The 16,927-nt window shown below is 29.3% G+C and overlaps 4 protein-coding genes across 4 annotated transcripts in view; all 4 read right to left on the bottom strand.

Annotated features, from left to right (window-relative positions):
• Positions 1-2,083: 2,083 nt before the first annotated feature.
• Positions 2,084-3,488, bottom strand: LOC108686688 (odorant receptor 13a-like). The gene is made up of 4 exons (XM_018192110.1): positions 3,357-3,488; positions 3,172-3,285; positions 2,283-2,438; positions 2,084-2,134 (listed from the first exon to the last, which is right to left on the bottom strand). The coding sequence occupies exons 1-4, from the start codon at positions 3,486-3,488 to the stop codon at positions 2,084-2,086; spliced, it is 453 nt and encodes a 150-aa protein (XP_018047599.1).
• A 3,244-nt stretch (positions 3,489-6,732) lies between these two features.
• Positions 6,733-9,033, bottom strand: LOC108686683 (odorant receptor 4-like). The gene is made up of 6 exons (XM_018192105.1): positions 8,780-9,033; positions 8,387-8,713; positions 8,013-8,253; positions 7,484-7,603; positions 7,116-7,271; positions 6,733-6,802 (listed from the first exon to the last, which is right to left on the bottom strand). Exons 1-6 carry the CDS (start codon positions 9,031-9,033, stop codon positions 6,752-6,754), a joined length of 1,149 nt encoding a protein of 382 aa, XP_018047594.1. The 3' UTR covers positions 6,733-6,751.
• Positions 9,034-10,183: 1,150 nt separating this feature from the next.
• On the bottom strand, positions 10,184-13,318 carry LOC108686684 (odorant receptor 22c-like). The gene is made up of 6 exons (XM_018192106.1): positions 13,065-13,318; positions 12,648-12,990; positions 12,268-12,495; positions 11,810-11,929; positions 10,467-10,622; positions 10,184-10,234 (listed from the first exon to the last, which is right to left on the bottom strand). Exons 1-6 carry the CDS (start codon positions 13,316-13,318, stop codon positions 10,184-10,186), a joined length of 1,152 nt encoding a protein of 383 aa, XP_018047595.1.
• An 834-nt stretch (positions 13,319-14,152) lies between these two features.
• The window catches only part of LOC108686656, a 16,185-nt gene continuing 13,410 nt past the window's right edge, over positions 14,153-16,927 (bottom strand). Inside the window, exons 16-20 of the mRNA XM_018192084.1 lie at positions 15,277-15,622; positions 14,818-15,045; positions 14,649-14,762; positions 14,277-14,432; positions 14,153-14,203 (exon numbers count right to left, since the gene is read on the bottom strand). Coding sequence (XP_018047573.1) covers positions 14,153-14,203; positions 14,277-14,432; positions 14,649-14,762; positions 14,818-15,045; positions 15,277-15,622 — 895 coding nt within the window. The remainder of the gene's footprint in view (positions 14,204-14,276; positions 14,433-14,648; positions 14,763-14,817; positions 15,046-15,276; positions 15,623-16,927) is intronic.

Genomic DNA, 16,927 nt, shown 5'->3' with positions numbered 1-16,927 from the left:
ATATATATATATATATATATAAAGTATGACTTACCAAAGTAAAAATCAATCCATTTAAAATAGCGACCGTGCATGCGTGTAACATCAGATGTAGAAATATTGTTACAGTAAGAAGTTCAAATATTGGTGATTGCTGACTTTCAAAGGGAAATTGTAACTTTAAAGGAAGCTGCCTTAAAGTCTCATTATAATTTTCAGTTTGAAGTACGAAACGAATTACGTATTCGCCTAAGAAGTAAAGTGCGGCAACAATAGCAGTAAAGCTCAATATAGCATTAGATATGAAATGGGATATATTTGCTTTAATTGTCATTATGCACAAATGATGATCGGTATTGATGCATTCACGCCAATCATTATCCATAGTAGCAAGAATTTTATGAAGAATTCTACAATATTTTATTTATTTCATCATATATTTTAGTTAAATACATTACATTGTCTTGTGAGAAACTATCAATATTATATGTATCAATGTTTAAAATAAGATTTAGATAGTATCATATAACTTCATATTAAAAAGTATCGCTTCAGAATACTGAAGAAAAATCGTATTTCTTGAACATAATAATTGTGCAAAATTGTATACTATTATGGTACATATTAATTACATTCCGTGCTGATTCAATTTTAAGTAACTTGATCACATTGTGTGGATCATCAGTACTAATAAAGTATTTTTATTTGCGTTTGATATATTTGTTAAATAATATGTATAGCAATTGTTTTAAAAATTATATGAATTATGGTTGTTATTATTATTTTAAAGAAAAAGAGCTAAAATATCAATATTGAGTAAATCATAATTATGTATTAATGTTTATCAAAAATTATTTTATAATTACGTTCATTTTATAGCCGAAATATCAAACTGCCTGAACAGAAAGTCCAGCGTGGATCACCAATGACTTCTGTTAATATAATATCTTACCGACGTTGTATCCACAGAATTGTCAATTTAAGAAATGTCAAACTATACTCAAAGGTCATAGGCAATCCATCAACAAGATTTGATAACTCACTGATACTCAAGTGTTCAAATATGTACATATATTGAAAGTACTGTATAACCAACATACTCAACATAAAACTCAGCCAATAAATAGTAGAATATGATACGTCTGACCATATGCCGAGAAATCGGAGGCCAATTTTCACTGCCGGGCTGATAGTACTCATGATTTTTCAGATTTTTTAAGTTTTTAAAACTTAAGAAAATTAAAATCAGTAACGACACATTCGGTATGCTTGTTACAGAAGAAACTAAGAGTGCATTATTCGTTTCATCCCCACACGATGTATCCCCACTCAGAAGAACACGGATCAATCGCTATTATATATTACACAGTACGACAATAATAAGACGAGACAGAACTCATTATTTGTATGAACATCCTATAATTTCATTAGCAATCTATAATAACATATTTTCCAACCGCGATACCATACTAAAATAAAAAAACAAACCTATACTCCTAAAGTAAAGTTCTTTGAGAGATATTTCTTTTTTGCTTATTCGTTTCTTTGGCAACACAATGTCGTCAACAAAAAATAATTTCCTATCAATCGCGATAATTATTAAAAGTATCATGATTATTTGTGATTATACATTAGATTACATTAGATATTCTAAGAGTAAGAAGTAAATTATATTTATTTAATTTATAACCTCTAATTAAAAAAAAATAATTAAAAGGAAAATAAAGAAATTGTACGAAATAAAGTATAATAACTGAATACTTTTTGTAGTTCTAGGAATATAATTATATTGAAGACTTTCGCTTGGAGGAGAGAAATATCACAAGTAAAAGTTTGGAACAGAGCATTATAAATTTATTACAGATCATATAATCGAATATGCAATCATCAAATTGACCTTAAGAGCAATCCAAAAACATCTAATGCAGATATATACATACATAGATATGTTAATTGCCTATATACTAGATGCACTTTTAATTTGTGTTATTTATTAACTGAGAGTTAATAAATTGTAATTAGGAATATTTAATTTTATCATTCATATACTATAAACTATTTTTTATGTTATAATTTCAATTATTTAGGCACGTTTTTAATAATATCAGTACATAGCATTTAAAACTGATATATAAGATGCTGTGGTCTTCATAATCTACAAAAATATAAATTAAGAAGTTAAATTTTTCTTAATAAATTATAGACGTCTATTTATAAAGAAAAATATAAATATCTCAAAAAATTAATGATAAGCAAAACAAAATTATTTTTTAATAAAATATTCAAAGCATTTAAAAAATTACATTTGTAAAAGTTTCGAATGACATATCCATCATTTTCCCTGCTGTAATCGTTAATTGCTTCTGAGATCTCATTATTATAAATATTATAATTCTATTCGTATTTATGGGCATATCATACCACAATGTTTCATATGTTGCATTTGCAATCAATTTGCCCTAAAAAATAAATCAAACAATTTCAAATTTGACATTTTTAAACTTATATGACGCGCGCGCGCGCGCGCGCGCGTGTGTGTGTGTGTGTGTGTGTGTGTGTGTGTGTGTGTATGTAAAGAATTACAATACGTATTTCATAAATAAATGTTTCTAATGTAAAAATAAAAATTAAAAATATATTTTTTATAAATTCTATTATTTTAAATTAGGGATGCATCGGATCGTTCGAAAATTATCGGATATCGGATCTCTGATCGGACATCCGAGAAGGCAATTTCTTCGAGTCGGATATCCGACATTTTCTAAATATCCGATCAGATTCGGAGAAAGTGTCTTCTAAAAATAAAAAGCCTACAGAGAAAAGAAATTGTAATTTTGCAATAATGTATAAGATATTATAGCATCATGCATACTTATTTGTAAAATATTTTTATATAAGAAAAAATTAATAATTTAATGATATCAAATTTCAATCAGATATATTCCCGGATACTAATGATATCCGATTATCCGGTTGAATACTAAAAAAGTGACGAATAATACCGGATACCGGATACTTTCCAGATATCCGGTACATCCCTATTTTAAATAATGTTTTATGTAACGCTACATTTTAAAATACTTTTATTAGGAAAGAATATCACATATTTCTATCATTAAAACAGCCCTATTACATTGTGTTAAAAACATTTATATGATTATTATTGATGATTAATAAATTCTAAATACGCACCTTGAGAGTAAGATGTTCTCCAGCAAAACAAATGACAAAGGCTTCAGACATTATAACACAATAAGATAAAATTGCTTTCACTAACAGGAAAACAGCAATTTCATTATGGATACACTAATTCGGTAAACAATTAAAGGATTAATGTCACACACAATATCAATAACTGCATTGATTACAGAACTTACAATTATGGTAAAAAAACCTAAGCAGCACATAGTTAACGTATTCAAAACAATTTGCATCAACGCAAAAAAGGAAAAGAGTTTTTTAATATCCTCAGAAAATGAAATGATTTTGTTATGTTTCTCAATCAGCATTGATAATGAAGATTCATGAAGAAGAGAATTCTTAAAAATATTTTTAAATTCTTGACATATTATATCAATTTGTCCACTTGCATGTAATACCTACAAAAATACACTTAAAATCATCATATATTAATAATATGTGTAAAAAATATCGTTATTACACATATATAAAGAATATGTATCGTGTGATAAAATACTCATGGTGTTCTTATAATATATTATAATAAATTATTATTTACATTTTAATACTAGTGCACTCTAAAATTTTTTTATGCGAAAATAGAATTGCTTATATGTAACAAAAGTTAACAAATTATTTAAAGAACATTTAATATAGTAAAGTTTAGTGTTATAAACTTGCGTCAAAAATCACTCCGCTATTAAAACATTAATAAAAAAGAATGATAACAATAATAAAGCATTTATATAAATATTAATAAAAGTAAAATTACAATCAAATTCATACAAAATATAAATTACCAAAGAAAAGATTAAGCCATTTAAAATAGCAACCGTGCATACGTGTATCATCGCTTGTAGAAATATTGTTACAACGAGAAACTCAAATATCGGCGATTGTTGAGTTTCAAAGGGAAATTGCAGTCTTAAAGGAAGCTGCTTTATAGTGTCATTATAATTTTCAATTAAAAAAACAAAACGAACTGCGTATTCGCCTAAAAGGTAAAGTACACCAACAATCGCAGTGAAGCTCAATAAAGCGTTAGAGATGAAATGCGATATATTTGCTTTGATTGTCATTATATACAAATGCTGATCGATATTGATGCACTCGCACCAATCATTATCCATAGAAGCAAGAATTTTATAAAATATCCTACAATATAATATTTTATTTTGTCAATCGTTCTAAATAAGAATATATTATATTGTCTTTTGAGGAGCCATGCATATTATAGTCATTAATATTTGAACTATGATTTAGATGATATTATATTATTTTAGATTACAAAGAATTAGATCAAAACTGTCAGACAACTAAGGAAAAATTCTATTTTTCGAATACAATAATTGAGTATCGAATTGTAGTATTACACTATACGTTAATATTATATTTTACCGACGATTTATCCATAAACTGGACAGCTTGAATAATGTCAAACTGTAATTAAAAGTCATAGGCAGACCATCAATAAGATTTGACAGTTCATTAGTACTTAAATGATCAAATATGTACGAATATTGAAAGTATTGTACAATCAACATGCTCGACATAAAACTTAGCCAATAAATAGTAGAATATGACACATCTGGCCATATGCCAAGACATTGAAGCGCTATTTTCACTGCCGGACTGACAGTACTCATGATCTTTCGCATACAGTTTTGGAAACGTAAGAAACTGAAGATCAGTATAGGCACATCTAGTATACTCATTACACATTTGAGAACAAACTGAGAGTGCAGTGTCCATTACTTTAAGTTCATCCCCCCACACGATGTATCCCCACTCACAGATGAATCAATCGCTATTATACGATGCAGTACGATGACAGTACGACGATAAGACGAGACAGAACTCATTATTTCTATGAACACCATATAATTTCATTAGCAATATAATAACGTGTATTTCAATTGTGAACATATTATACTGTTAGAGATAAAAAAAAGTCTTCTAAAAGATAATTTTTTGCTTCTTGTTTCTTAGCAACACGATAATATCAACAAAAAACAAATGTCGTAGACCAATCGTGAAAATCATTAAAAGTATCATGATAATTATAATTGTGATTATACAAAATGTATTCTAACAGATAGAAGCGGATTGTAATCATATTATTCAACCTCTTTAAAAAAGAAAATGTATGGATAGAATAAAAAAATCTACACGAGTGAGAATATAATGACTGAATAATTTTTTTTAATTTTAAGAACATAATAAACTATATTGAAAACTTGCTTAGAGGGACAGTATCAAGAATAAAAGTGAACAGCAGATATTATAAACAGTTAATTACAGGTACAAAAAAAATGTGTTTATGTAAATCGATGTTTATTTATTGAACATGTGGTCCTTTGAATTAATTAAGAAGCAATGCTGAAAGAATATCGAACGCAGATACACAAAATTTTAAATAAGAATATAATGAGAATACACGAGAAACAGAAAATTAATTCTGGTTACGTAATTGTCTGTATATTAAAGGAAGGGCCACTTATTTATGAAATCAGCAAGAAAATAAGTTAATGAGGCAATTAAGCATTTATTATTAAAATCAAGAAACCATCTAAAATCAAACAAAAAATATTGTTGTAAACTCGATCGCGCATTCCAAATTTTTTTCAAGAAACAAATGAAATCACTTTGGAATCCTGTTCAGATAACATGAATACAAGAAATCAGAAATTATTTTTATTAATGAATAACTCTTCAGTATTAAATACAACTTTAGTTTGTGTAATTTATTAACTACAGTTAGCAAATGGTAATTCATTTTATTAATAACAATAAAATATTCTTAGCTCATTGTCTATTTGTAATTATTATTATTTATAATTATTATTTATATTGTTATAATTTCCATTATTAATGCACGTTCTCATTAATATCAATATATAGCATTCAAATAACTAATATATAACTGATATTGCTAACGCCTTCATAATGTACAAATTAAAATAAAAATACAAATTAAGAAATTAAATTTGATTAAATTTGATAAATAAGTACATATATATATATACATATGTATACATATGTATAAAGAAAAAAATCTCAAAATAAAGAAGCAAAATAAAATTTTTTTTTTATTAGAACGTCAACTTTGATCAACTTATATCAATTTGTCCACTTGCTTGTAACATCTAAATTACATTATATTGATAAAGTTATTTTAAAATATTTTTTGCATTGCTATATTTTAACATATTATATCTTAACATTTATTTTATACAAAAATGGAATAGCATTCGTATAACAAAAGTCAATCATTATTTACACATACAAACAGAAAATTTGATATATGTATAACAATGAATTTTTTAATAATGTAATTTAATTAAGTAATTTAATAAAGTAATTTAATTAAGTGATCTATTTTTATTATATATATATTATATTATAAAAATGTTGACACAAATGCTTTGTTAAATCATAATTTCCATTTTCAATTTTGCATTTTTCAGCGAATGTAATCGATTATAGTAAAACAAATTTAACTAATAACTTTGATAGTTTTTATTGTTTTATAAATACTTTTACAAATGATTATTCAATTAATAAAGTTAATTACTCGCGCAAGATTTGAATTTCAATACATTACGTGCAACACCGACATGTATGACGCTGAAGCTTTCATGACCTAAAAATAAAATATTATTATGCAAAAGTAACAAATAGCATAAACAGATGTTCTCCAGAATTTGAATATAATAAATAATTAATTAAATATTAAATTTATTTCTTAGACTTCAAGAATAAAATTATAAACAATAGATAACAGTACATACAATCGTTGTATACATACATACACTAGTGTATGTATATAAACAACGATACAATTTTAATGTTATTATATCTAATTGCAACATTCATAGTTATTTGATTTTGAGCCAATACATTTCTACATTTGTAAATGTCATCTCTTCTATTCTTAAAACCGATTAGAATCTTACACTTGTAAAACCTTCCAAAGTCAGGTCCATGATTTTTCCAGCGGTAATCGTCAATCGTTTTTGAGATCTGACAATTATCAATAACAAAATTCGACATTCGCTAATGGACAGATCGTACCAAAGTGTCTCGTACGCTGCATCGCTGATGGACTTACTCTGAGAAAGAAGAAAAATTTATTTTTAAAACATTATGTAGTAGTACAAACTGAACGCGTGCGCAAGAAACATATATTGCAGTTGTAAAACCTTGTCGTTAAATTGTAAAATGGAAAATTATAGTTATTTTTGAAAAAATATACTTGTGTACATGACATTAAAGAAAAGTATTCATATCTAAAAGCCGTTAAAAATAAAAGAATCATGCTAACCTTAGTACTTAGATATTCGCCAGCAAAACAGAAAACAAAAGCTTCTAATGTAACAGCGATGTAGGGCACAATGGATTGTATTAATAATCCTGATTTCCCTTCCACATCCGTACTTAGAGACTGTGTAATTATGTGTTAGATTATGTTAATTGGAAGTAAGTCATAATATCACATTCGTGTTTTTAATTGAACTGATATTATGCTTTATATGCAAAGATCTAAGAATATAATCCCAATGTCAAAAAAATAAAATAATTCTGAGAGATTATTCTGAGAGAAATGGAGTTATTATAAAAATATTTCATAAGGTTTAAAAGGCGTTTGCAATGATTTCCTCTCTCTAGAATTGCTTTCGACAAATTAAATATTATAAATTTTATTTGTCTCTTTCGACATTTTAAACAATAAAATAAACAAATAAAGGAACAGTATTACGTTTAATAAAGATTGATACACAGCGTAGTTTCGAGACAATTTATTTTCTGAGGACATTGCATTTTCTCATTGCAGATAAAACATTTTTACTCACTATCATGATCATGATTCCTATGGAACAGATAACTATGGTGTTCCATACGAATTGTATTAGTGCAACAAATGAGAAAAAATTGTCGATATTCTTCGACAAGGATATAATCCTCTGATGCATCTCGATGAGCGATCTCATGGCTGACGGATGAGATTTCTGCGTAGTGGAAATTTCTCTCAATCCTTGGCACATAATATCGATCTGGCCGCTTACGTGAAGTACCTCGAAATAAGAACTAAAAGTTCGAGACACGTTTGCCGACAATTTAAAAAATGCGCTATTTAATTTGATCAAAAAGAGTTTATGCGAAATAACCCGTTATTTCATTGACTAACTTAATGGCTTTAAAAGTTCTCATTCCTTGACTTACCAATGTTAAGATTAAGGAATTCAATAATGCAATTACGATTGCCGTTTCCCACACATGAAGAAATAATCCCAGAACAATAAACTCAAAGATCGGCGAATCGGTGGCATGGAATGGAAATTGTATCTGAATCGGAAATTCCCGGAAGTCCGTAGAAACTATGCGGTGATTCATGTAATTGCCGACGAAATAAAAAATAACAGACAAACTGTTAAGGATTAGCATGACGTTGGAACACCGATGCGCCAGATTGGCCTTATTCATCATCATGCACGTATGCGTGGAGCAATTATTCCAATCGTCGTTCATCGCACCCAAAATATCAGAGAATATTCTACAACCGATTATTTAATAATGTCTAAAAATCATAACCGATATTATCGCGAGTCGCGAATCTTACCGACGATTATGCCAAAGACTTAATAGCTTCAGAAATGTCAGAGTGTAATCCAGAGTAATGCTCAAACCATCCATTAACTTAGAGAAATCGTTTGTGCCCAATTGTGCGAAAAAGTATGAATACTGAAAGTATTGCATGATGACGAGGGTGGCCATGTAAAAGAACCAAAAAAACGTTCTACACGAAAAATCAGGCCACATGCCGATCAAACAAAGGCCGAGTTTCAGCAAAGGGCTTACAGTACTTGTTAACATAGCAGTCCGTAGATTCACATTGAAATGTCGACTGAACCGTTCGCGTCTTGTTTTAGTGAAATGAATGGATCTTGATTGTCAGGGGAGAAGCGTTAGTACAAGGAAAATATGGGAAAGAGGTCTTTAAACTCTTGTGCATTCCCTACCCTCCTGCACACAGTTAGCAATTTCACAGAGAGCTAAACTACCCCGTAGAAGAAGTACAGGGTAGTGTGAGCATCGATCAATTGCAATTATATGTATCTTGTGATATGACGATATAGACATGAAATAATAAACTAAATTACAATGACAGGCGATTACAGGTTTTTTCTTGCAATCAGAAAAAAGATACACGTGGAAAATATCATTGGCGACTCCACTAGATAACATTGAACACAATAGTATAAAAAAGTAATAGACAATTTTTTTTTAATGCAATTATTCTCTGATATAAATAAAAAAGTATGATTATGAGAAAAAAAATTACATATTATGAACAGATCTAAAAATTAAATTTGAAAAAACTACTGATTGATAAATGACATACAGTACAATAATCAATCGCATTAGCGGGAATATTAATTTGTTGAATATTAGCCTGCAATTTGAAAAAAAAATTTTGTTCTATACAGCAAGATCAGATAATGAAAACGGAAATTATAACTTTTAATCTATAAGCAAAGTAAATTGTAATATAGTAGTTAAGAACATTGTGTGATTATTATACTGTTTAAATACTACTGAATTGTGAATATTGAATAAATTTAATGAATATTGAATACATGAATCATCTTTATTGAATCATCTTTACAAAAAGAAGAAACTTTTAAAAAAAAATTTGCAACAATTTATGCTTGATAAAGAATAACTGGAAGCAAACATGACATTCAAAACACATTACATATTTTTAATAGAAATCTTTTGCGAATGTATCGCAAAATAATGTAAACTCTATCTTATAAGTCAAATCCTAAAAAAATTAACATAAAAATTCTACTAAGTTTATTTAAATAAGATTAAACAATGAGTACTGAAAATAAAAGAAAATCTATATGTGTTTATAATAATTATTTTTCTCTATTAATCTTTCTACAAATGTACATAGATCATTAATTCATTCGATGATTTGATGATATATCCATATGATCAACATAAATTAATTCAACTTTCAATACATCGCATATAAAACTGAAATATATGAAACTGAAGCTTTCATAACCTAAAAGAATATCACGCAAAAAGAAATATTAACAGAAATGATTATTTGAAGTCCAAAGACAATCAACATGATCCACATATTAAATTTTTTAAACATATTAAGTATTATTATATGACATTGGTGCCAACATTTATCGGTAATAATAAATAATTAAGAAAAATATTAACATATTATTATAAATAATAATTTCATTAGAAAAAACCCGATATGAAGTTTAAAGCAAAAAACTTACGTTAGTAAAACCTTCCAATGTCAGGTCCATGACTTTTCCAGCAGTGATTGTCAATCGTTTTTGAGATCGGAGAATCACAAATAATAAAATTCGACATTCGCTAGTAGATAATTTGTACCAAACAGTCTCATACGCTGCATCGCCAATAGCCTTGCTCTGAAAAATAGTAACAAATTATTTGATATGTATATGGAACTATGTATAGCACACGATACATAGGGATAAAGTTTAGATAAATGCGATTATATCTAATATACAAGTCAGCATTTTCACAATCCATTCTTATTTTTAAAATGCTATTATGACTCTGTGATTTACATAACATTTTAAAATTGTGTTTAAAACGGTCTTAAATATAAAAACGGGCGACTGATTATAATGTCATTTGTTAGTCACTTTACAATTAAATTATCAAGATTATAAGATTTTCAGGCAATCAATATTAGAAATTAAATGCCTATAACGGTAACTAGATCTTTAATGCTTAAATAATTCAATGTGATTTATGTATAAAAATATATATATAAATAATTCTCTCTCTCTCTCTCTCTCTCTCTCCCCCCCCCCCACACACACACACACACACACACACACACACACACACACACACACGCATATATATCATATTCATAGTTATTCGAACTGAATGCGCACCGAATTGATTTTTCAGACTTATAAACGCAATTAAACTACTGTAATAATATCACGAATTAAATTAAATTGACAAGTAATTTTAAATAATTTGATATTCAATCAGGTATCATATTAGAAAGAAATGTTAATGTTGAATTGAAAAACTGTAAATATATTTATTGCGAAAAATATAACCTCAGCCGGGAGTCAAACTCAAGTCTTCTGTATTCTGAACGAATCCTAAGCCTTTGAATGCGAGCGTGGCAAGCAGCGCACGAGACTATTATGCCAGATATCCCGAGTGGTTCAATTCCAGGCAGAACTGAGAAATTCTTTCGAACACTCGTAGCTCCTCTCAGAAGGCAATAGTAAACCACCGAGAGTATCCTTACCAAGAGCATTTCTCTAATAAATCGTTCGGAATTGACATTAAATTGTAGGTTCTGTATGACTGTGTACAACCAGCGTGCGCATCAGCGTGCAGATGATATGAGAGAAGTCATCATGCTCGGCCATGAGCAGCAATGGGACTGAAGATGAGTTCTAAACCTTTAGACTACCGAGGCCTTAGTAATATTCTTCGCAAATCAGTATAAAGTTTTTATATACATATATGTATATATACCTATTATACATATGTACATACGTATATCTATTCCAATCCAATATAATAGAAAAAATATTGATAAAAATAAAAGCTGCATGCTTACCTTAGTGCTCAAATACTCGCCGGCGAAACAAAAAACAAAAGCTTCTATTGTCACTGCAAAATATGGTATAATAAATTGTACCAATATCTCGAATTTACTCGTCATGTTCATATCTAAAGACTGAAATGTTAAATAATGTTTGCAGATAGTAAAATAATATTAGAATTGGATAAATTGGATATTTGCATAAAAAATATGTTTTTAAAATTATTATTTAATTATTATTATTATTACCAAATAAATATAATAATATTGCATTTATCTTAAAATTGCATTGTGAAAAATTAAATATTGAATAACTGACTTATCTCTTTCTTAGATACTATAAAAAAGTATTTTTAATAAATATAATTAACATGTTTTTAATTAAGCATATTTTCGGAATGTACTTCTTTTTTTAGATAATCTTGGATGACGGATAGTTTTTATTCTATAATAACTGCAGCAATCTTACTCACTATCACGACCATGAATCCTATGGCGCAAATAACAAAAGTATTCCATACGAACTGCAATAAAGCAACAAATGAAAAAAAGCTTTCAATATTTTTCGACAACGATATGATCTTCTGGTGTCTTACGACGAGCGATTTAGTGGAGCTAGATTTGGTTATGGAAGGAATCGCTTTTAACTCTTGACACATGATATCGATTTGTCCGCTTACGTGAAGTACCTCGAATAAAAACTAGGATTTCAGGCAAGATACAAATCCAATGAAAACTTTAATTTAAAAAAATTTAGCTAGAGTACATTTTAAATGGCATTATGTTAATCTTATCGGATATAAATTCAACTAAAGGATTTTAAATTAAATTTCCAACTGTTTTCTTAACTTACCAACGTTAAAATCAAAGCATTTAATATTGCTATTATAATCGCCGTTTTTAACACATGGAAAAACAATCCCACACCAACGAGCTCGTAAACGGGCGTTTTATAAACATCGAACGGAAATTGTACCTGTATCGGAAACTTGCGAAACTGTCCGTTTTTAGAACGTGTATATTCATGTACGTAGCTCTCGATAAAATATAGAAAAGTGGCAAGAGCGTTAACGGATATCATGGCATTGGAACAACGGTGCGCCAAATTAGCCTTGTTCATCATCACGCATTCACGCAAATTAGTCCCACTATCCTTCCAATCGTCATCCATCGCGATCAAAATATCCGCAAATATCCTACGACCGATCATCGATCAGTGTCTTTTAAATCATTTAGAAACGATCACTAATCGAGCGATCACTAATCTTACCGACGATTAAACCAGAAGCTGATTAATTTCAATATTGTCAGAGTGTAATCCAAAGTGAGACCCAATCCGTCCATCAGCTTGGTCAGATTGTTGAAATCGAAATGCTCGTAGACATAGGAATACTGAAAGTACTGCATCACAACGAGAGTTGTCATATAAAAGAGCCAACAAAGCATCCCGTATGAGGCACCAGGCCATATACCGATCAAACTAAGACCCATCTTCAACAACGGGCTGATGGTACTTCTCAACATAATAGTATGTAACGTCACATTGAACCATCACTCCGGAAAACCACACACGTCGTCCCCTTCCAACGAGCTGAATAACAACTGTACGAGAAGTGATATCGCGAAGAAAACACGACAATCGACTCCCTCAGTCTAGCTCTGCGGTGTATTCCCCTCCATAATGTCACACACAAGGGAGATAGAGCAATTTTACGGGGTGAAACTACTATGTTTATGCGAGCAACGATCAACCGTAATTACGCAGTATAAATTGAACGATAAAGTGCTAAATTGCAATAATAAATTAACAATCATATGATAAACGTTTTAATGCAAAAAAAAGAAAAGAACGATCATTTACCTAGATACACGTGTATCTTTACGCAAATAACCGTTTTTAAAAATGCAAGCTCGTATGTTCACCGTTGTTGATAATTTCTCTACAAAAAGCGTTGAAAAAAAGACCGTATATTCCTAATACATCTAAAATTTTAATATTTCCAAGATATAAGATATAAGAATTATACAGCACATTGTGTAATTCACCAAATGACAGAATATTTACATACATTTACGAAAAGAAAAGGAAATATCACAGATAAAAAGATTAAACGTAGACTGTACAGAAAAGACATAATAAGAAGATATATTTTATGTAAATTAACTCCTAATATTATTATTTAAATATATATATATATATATACATATATGTTCTATACAATCTATATGTTATATACAATCCATTTTCGTCGCGTTTCTGTAACAAATGTCTGTTGAAAAAGTTCATAACAGGTTATTTATCACCTTTAGCGCGGAGCGCTTTTATTAAAACTGTAGACTAATAATTTTTTTTTCGATTCAATACATAGCATGCAATACAGACATGTACGAAGCAGAAGCTTTCATGACCTAAAAATGATTTTGTTTAAAAGACATGAAAAATGAAGAGCATCTACATGCATCTACATTGCCGATATCTTACGCTCATAAATCCTTCTAAAGTCAGATCAAAAATTTTCCCTGCAGTAATTGTCAGTCGCTTTTGAGATCTCACCATTATTAACAACAAAATCCGACTATCGGATGGTATCATGTTGTACCAAAGTGACTCATATATTGCGTCGCTAATCGATTTACTCTGAAAAGTAATCTGAGTTCAAAATATGTAAATATAAATGTTTAGATTGTTTGAAAATATTTATTATGTAGCTGTCAATAAATTGATAAATTATTTATACTGTAAATGTATTTCTATTTTTTAATTTAATTAATTTATTATTATTTACGGTTTTAGAACAAATAAGAAAAAATATATAATCACATATTTTACTAGTAAGAAACATTTCTTTCTCACCTTGGAGCTTAAAAATTCTCCTGCGTAGCAGAATACGAAGACTTCTAATGTTTTTACGGTATAAAGAAACATTGACTTTATTAAAACCATTATGCCTTTGTTACTACTGACAGCCTGCGAAAGAAAGTAAATTATCGATCAGAAGATCGAAGCAATTGATATTTCTTACAAGTATAATCATGAAACCGCAGAAGCAGATGATTAAAGTATTCCACAGAAGTTGCAGCAACGCAATAAACGAAAATAGAGTTTCGATATCATTCGACAAAGTAATAATCTTTCGGTGTCTATGAATGAGATCACGAAGTACAATTAAAGATGTACCAAGTTTATCGTTAGTGTGTACGTCCATTATGGCTTGCCGCATGATGTCAACCTGACCACCTACATGAAGTATCTGTAAATATAAAACAATGACATTATCTAAATTAATAAAAAAATTGGTTCTGTAGAAATGATAATTGTATTTGTGTATTAATATTATAAGTATGAATATTATAAGCCAAACTCGCTTTGATCAAAAATAGTTTTCTTCTAATTTCTAATAAAAAATTATTTATCGACAATTACAGAATATTTTTGTATTTAAAATTGCAAAAAGATTTGAAATAAATAGTTGTGTACTTACCAATGTAGCAAGTAACGCATTTATCATACCTACTACAGGGGCTATCAACATTAGAAAAAAAATTTGCCCAAAAAGGATACATTCAAAAACCGGTGATTCTGAGACCACAAAAAAGAATTGCATTTTGACTGGGAATTCTCGTGTTGAAGCTTCGCTGTCAGTATTTATTGTGCGAAACATGTAAGCACCGATGGATAAGGAAAAGCCAGTTAGAAAGTGGAGGCCAATTAGCACGACAGAATAACGACTTGACTGATTTGCGATTGCCATCATGGTGGAATAAGAATCACTGACAACGCGATCATTCCAGTCTCTTTTCACTGCTGCCACGATATTATAGAATGTCCTGCAAATAGCATTATCTTATTGAATAACTGCTGCACACATTAATTAGTATCAAAAAAAAAACTTCAAATGCTAAGAACGTTTAAATATGTAACTCTATAGAAAATATTTATATTAAGTGTTAACTTCAATAATTATTTGCTAAAATTGTACGCAGTTATATGCCTTCAAAAATTCCTGGACAACAAATGTCGTTCAAAATTCAAGTAAAAGTTATATTAAAATTGTTTTTACATCAATATTATATGATAAAAAAGCTATTTTCATTTTTTTCTCTTATTCTCTTCTCTCCACCTCTCTCTCTCTCTCTCTCTCTCTCTCTCTCTCTCTCTCTCTCTCAACACTTATAATAATCATCTTCAATGTTATTTCTGTCGAATCAGATGTTAAAATGAAGAGTCTTACCTTCGGTTCCATCGCAAAAAAAATAATTTAAGAAAAGCGGACGTATTCGCCAGGGCGAGACCCAGACAATCCGTTAAAATTGAAAGATTGCTCGTATCAAAATGCGTAACAATGTATGAATATTGAAAATATTGATATAACCCTAGCATTGTCATATACATAGACCAATATAAATTCGGATAAGCCGAATCCGGCCACATGCCAATTAAACGAAGACCAAACTCGACCAAACGACTAATAGTGCTTGTACGTTTCATCGCTTTTTCAGAAGTATTAAATGGTACAAGTATACAGTCACGTCATGCGTAAAAATAGCATACACAGATGTTGTATGCTTCACGTAATAACGGCAGAAGTATAATACTGAATAACTATAACAAAGACGATGAAGCGCAAGTAGCAACGATCAATTGTAATTACACCTCATCGCATTAATTCCTGGAAGCTTGAGAGTATTAAAAGCGAAAACGATGACGATGCCCGTTCTGAAGTTCCCCTTCTGAGGTAACGAATAATTTAGTAGTTGCATGATAGCACATAATTATTTTAAAAATAAATTTCTAGCTTCTAAATGTCGATTTCAGTTGTATCTAATAAAAAAGATTATAAAAACGTCAATGTTTGTAAAACATAAATACAAGAAAAAAGAGAAAAACAAAGAAGTTATTGTAGTAAAATATCTGAGACGCGATTAATGTTGCTATTTTTTGCCCTTTATTTATGTATTACCTAACATTTTGTTCCATTTCGCAGAACGTTTTCTTTTACAGCCAGAAGTGCTGTCAGAACAATGACGATAGAGAAGTTAAAGAAAAGTGAGTTTGCCAGCATGCAATGTAAAAAACGGCAGCAATTGTAAACGACGCAAATTATAATATTTAGTTATAAATATATAGTTATA

This window comes from Atta colombica, unplaced genomic scaffold, assembly GCF_001594045.1.
Source record: "Atta colombica isolate Treedump-2 unplaced genomic scaffold, Acol1.0 scaffold189, whole genome shotgun sequence".
NCBI lineage: Eukaryota > Metazoa > Arthropoda > Insecta > Hymenoptera > Formicidae > Atta > Atta colombica.
This window is presented reverse-complemented; position numbering and strand designations above follow the sequence as displayed.

What these genes read in the sequence shown, in the direction of transcription:
- LOC108686688 (XM_018192110.1), bottom strand. Translation starts at nt 3,488, where the DNA reads ATGCTGATTGAGAAACATAACAAAATCATTTCATTTTCTGAGGATATT. An exon ending in TAGGTTTTTTTACCATAATT is followed by an intron (nt 3,286 to 3,356) that starts GTAAGTTCTGTA and finishes TTACCGAATTAG; the next exon opens with TGTATCCATAATGAAATTGC. An exon ending in GAGAACATCTTACTCTCAAG is followed by an intron (nt 2,439 to 3,171) that starts GTGCGTATTTAG and finishes TTTATTTTTTAG; the next exon opens with GGCAAATTGATTGCAAATGC.
- LOC108686683 (XM_018192105.1), bottom strand. Translation starts at nt 9,033, where the DNA reads ATGTTAACAAGTACTGTAAGCCCTTTGCTGAAACTCGGCCTTTGTTTG. An exon ending in TTGAATTCCTTAATCTTAAC is followed by an intron (nt 8,254 to 8,386) that starts ATTGGTAAGTCA and finishes CGTGTCTCGAAC; the next exon opens with TTTTAGTTCTTATTTCGAGG. An exon ending in CTTTGGAAGGTTTTACAAGT is followed by an intron (nt 6,803 to 7,115) that starts GTAAGATTCTAA and finishes TTTTATTTTTAG; the next exon opens with GTCATGAAAGCTTCAGCGTC.
- LOC108686684 (XM_018192106.1), bottom strand. Translation starts at nt 13,318, where the DNA reads ATGTTGAGAAGTACCATCAGCCCGTTGTTGAAGATGGGTCTTAGTTTG. An exon ending in ATGCTTTGATTTTAACGTTG is followed by an intron (nt 12,496 to 12,647) that starts GTAAGTTAAGAA and finishes CTGAAATCCTAG; the next exon opens with TTTTTATTCGAGGTACTTCA. An exon ending in GCGAGTATTTGAGCACTAAG is followed by an intron (nt 10,623 to 11,809) that starts GTAAGCATGCAG and finishes ACTATTTTTCAG; the next exon opens with AGCAAGGCTATTGGCGATGC.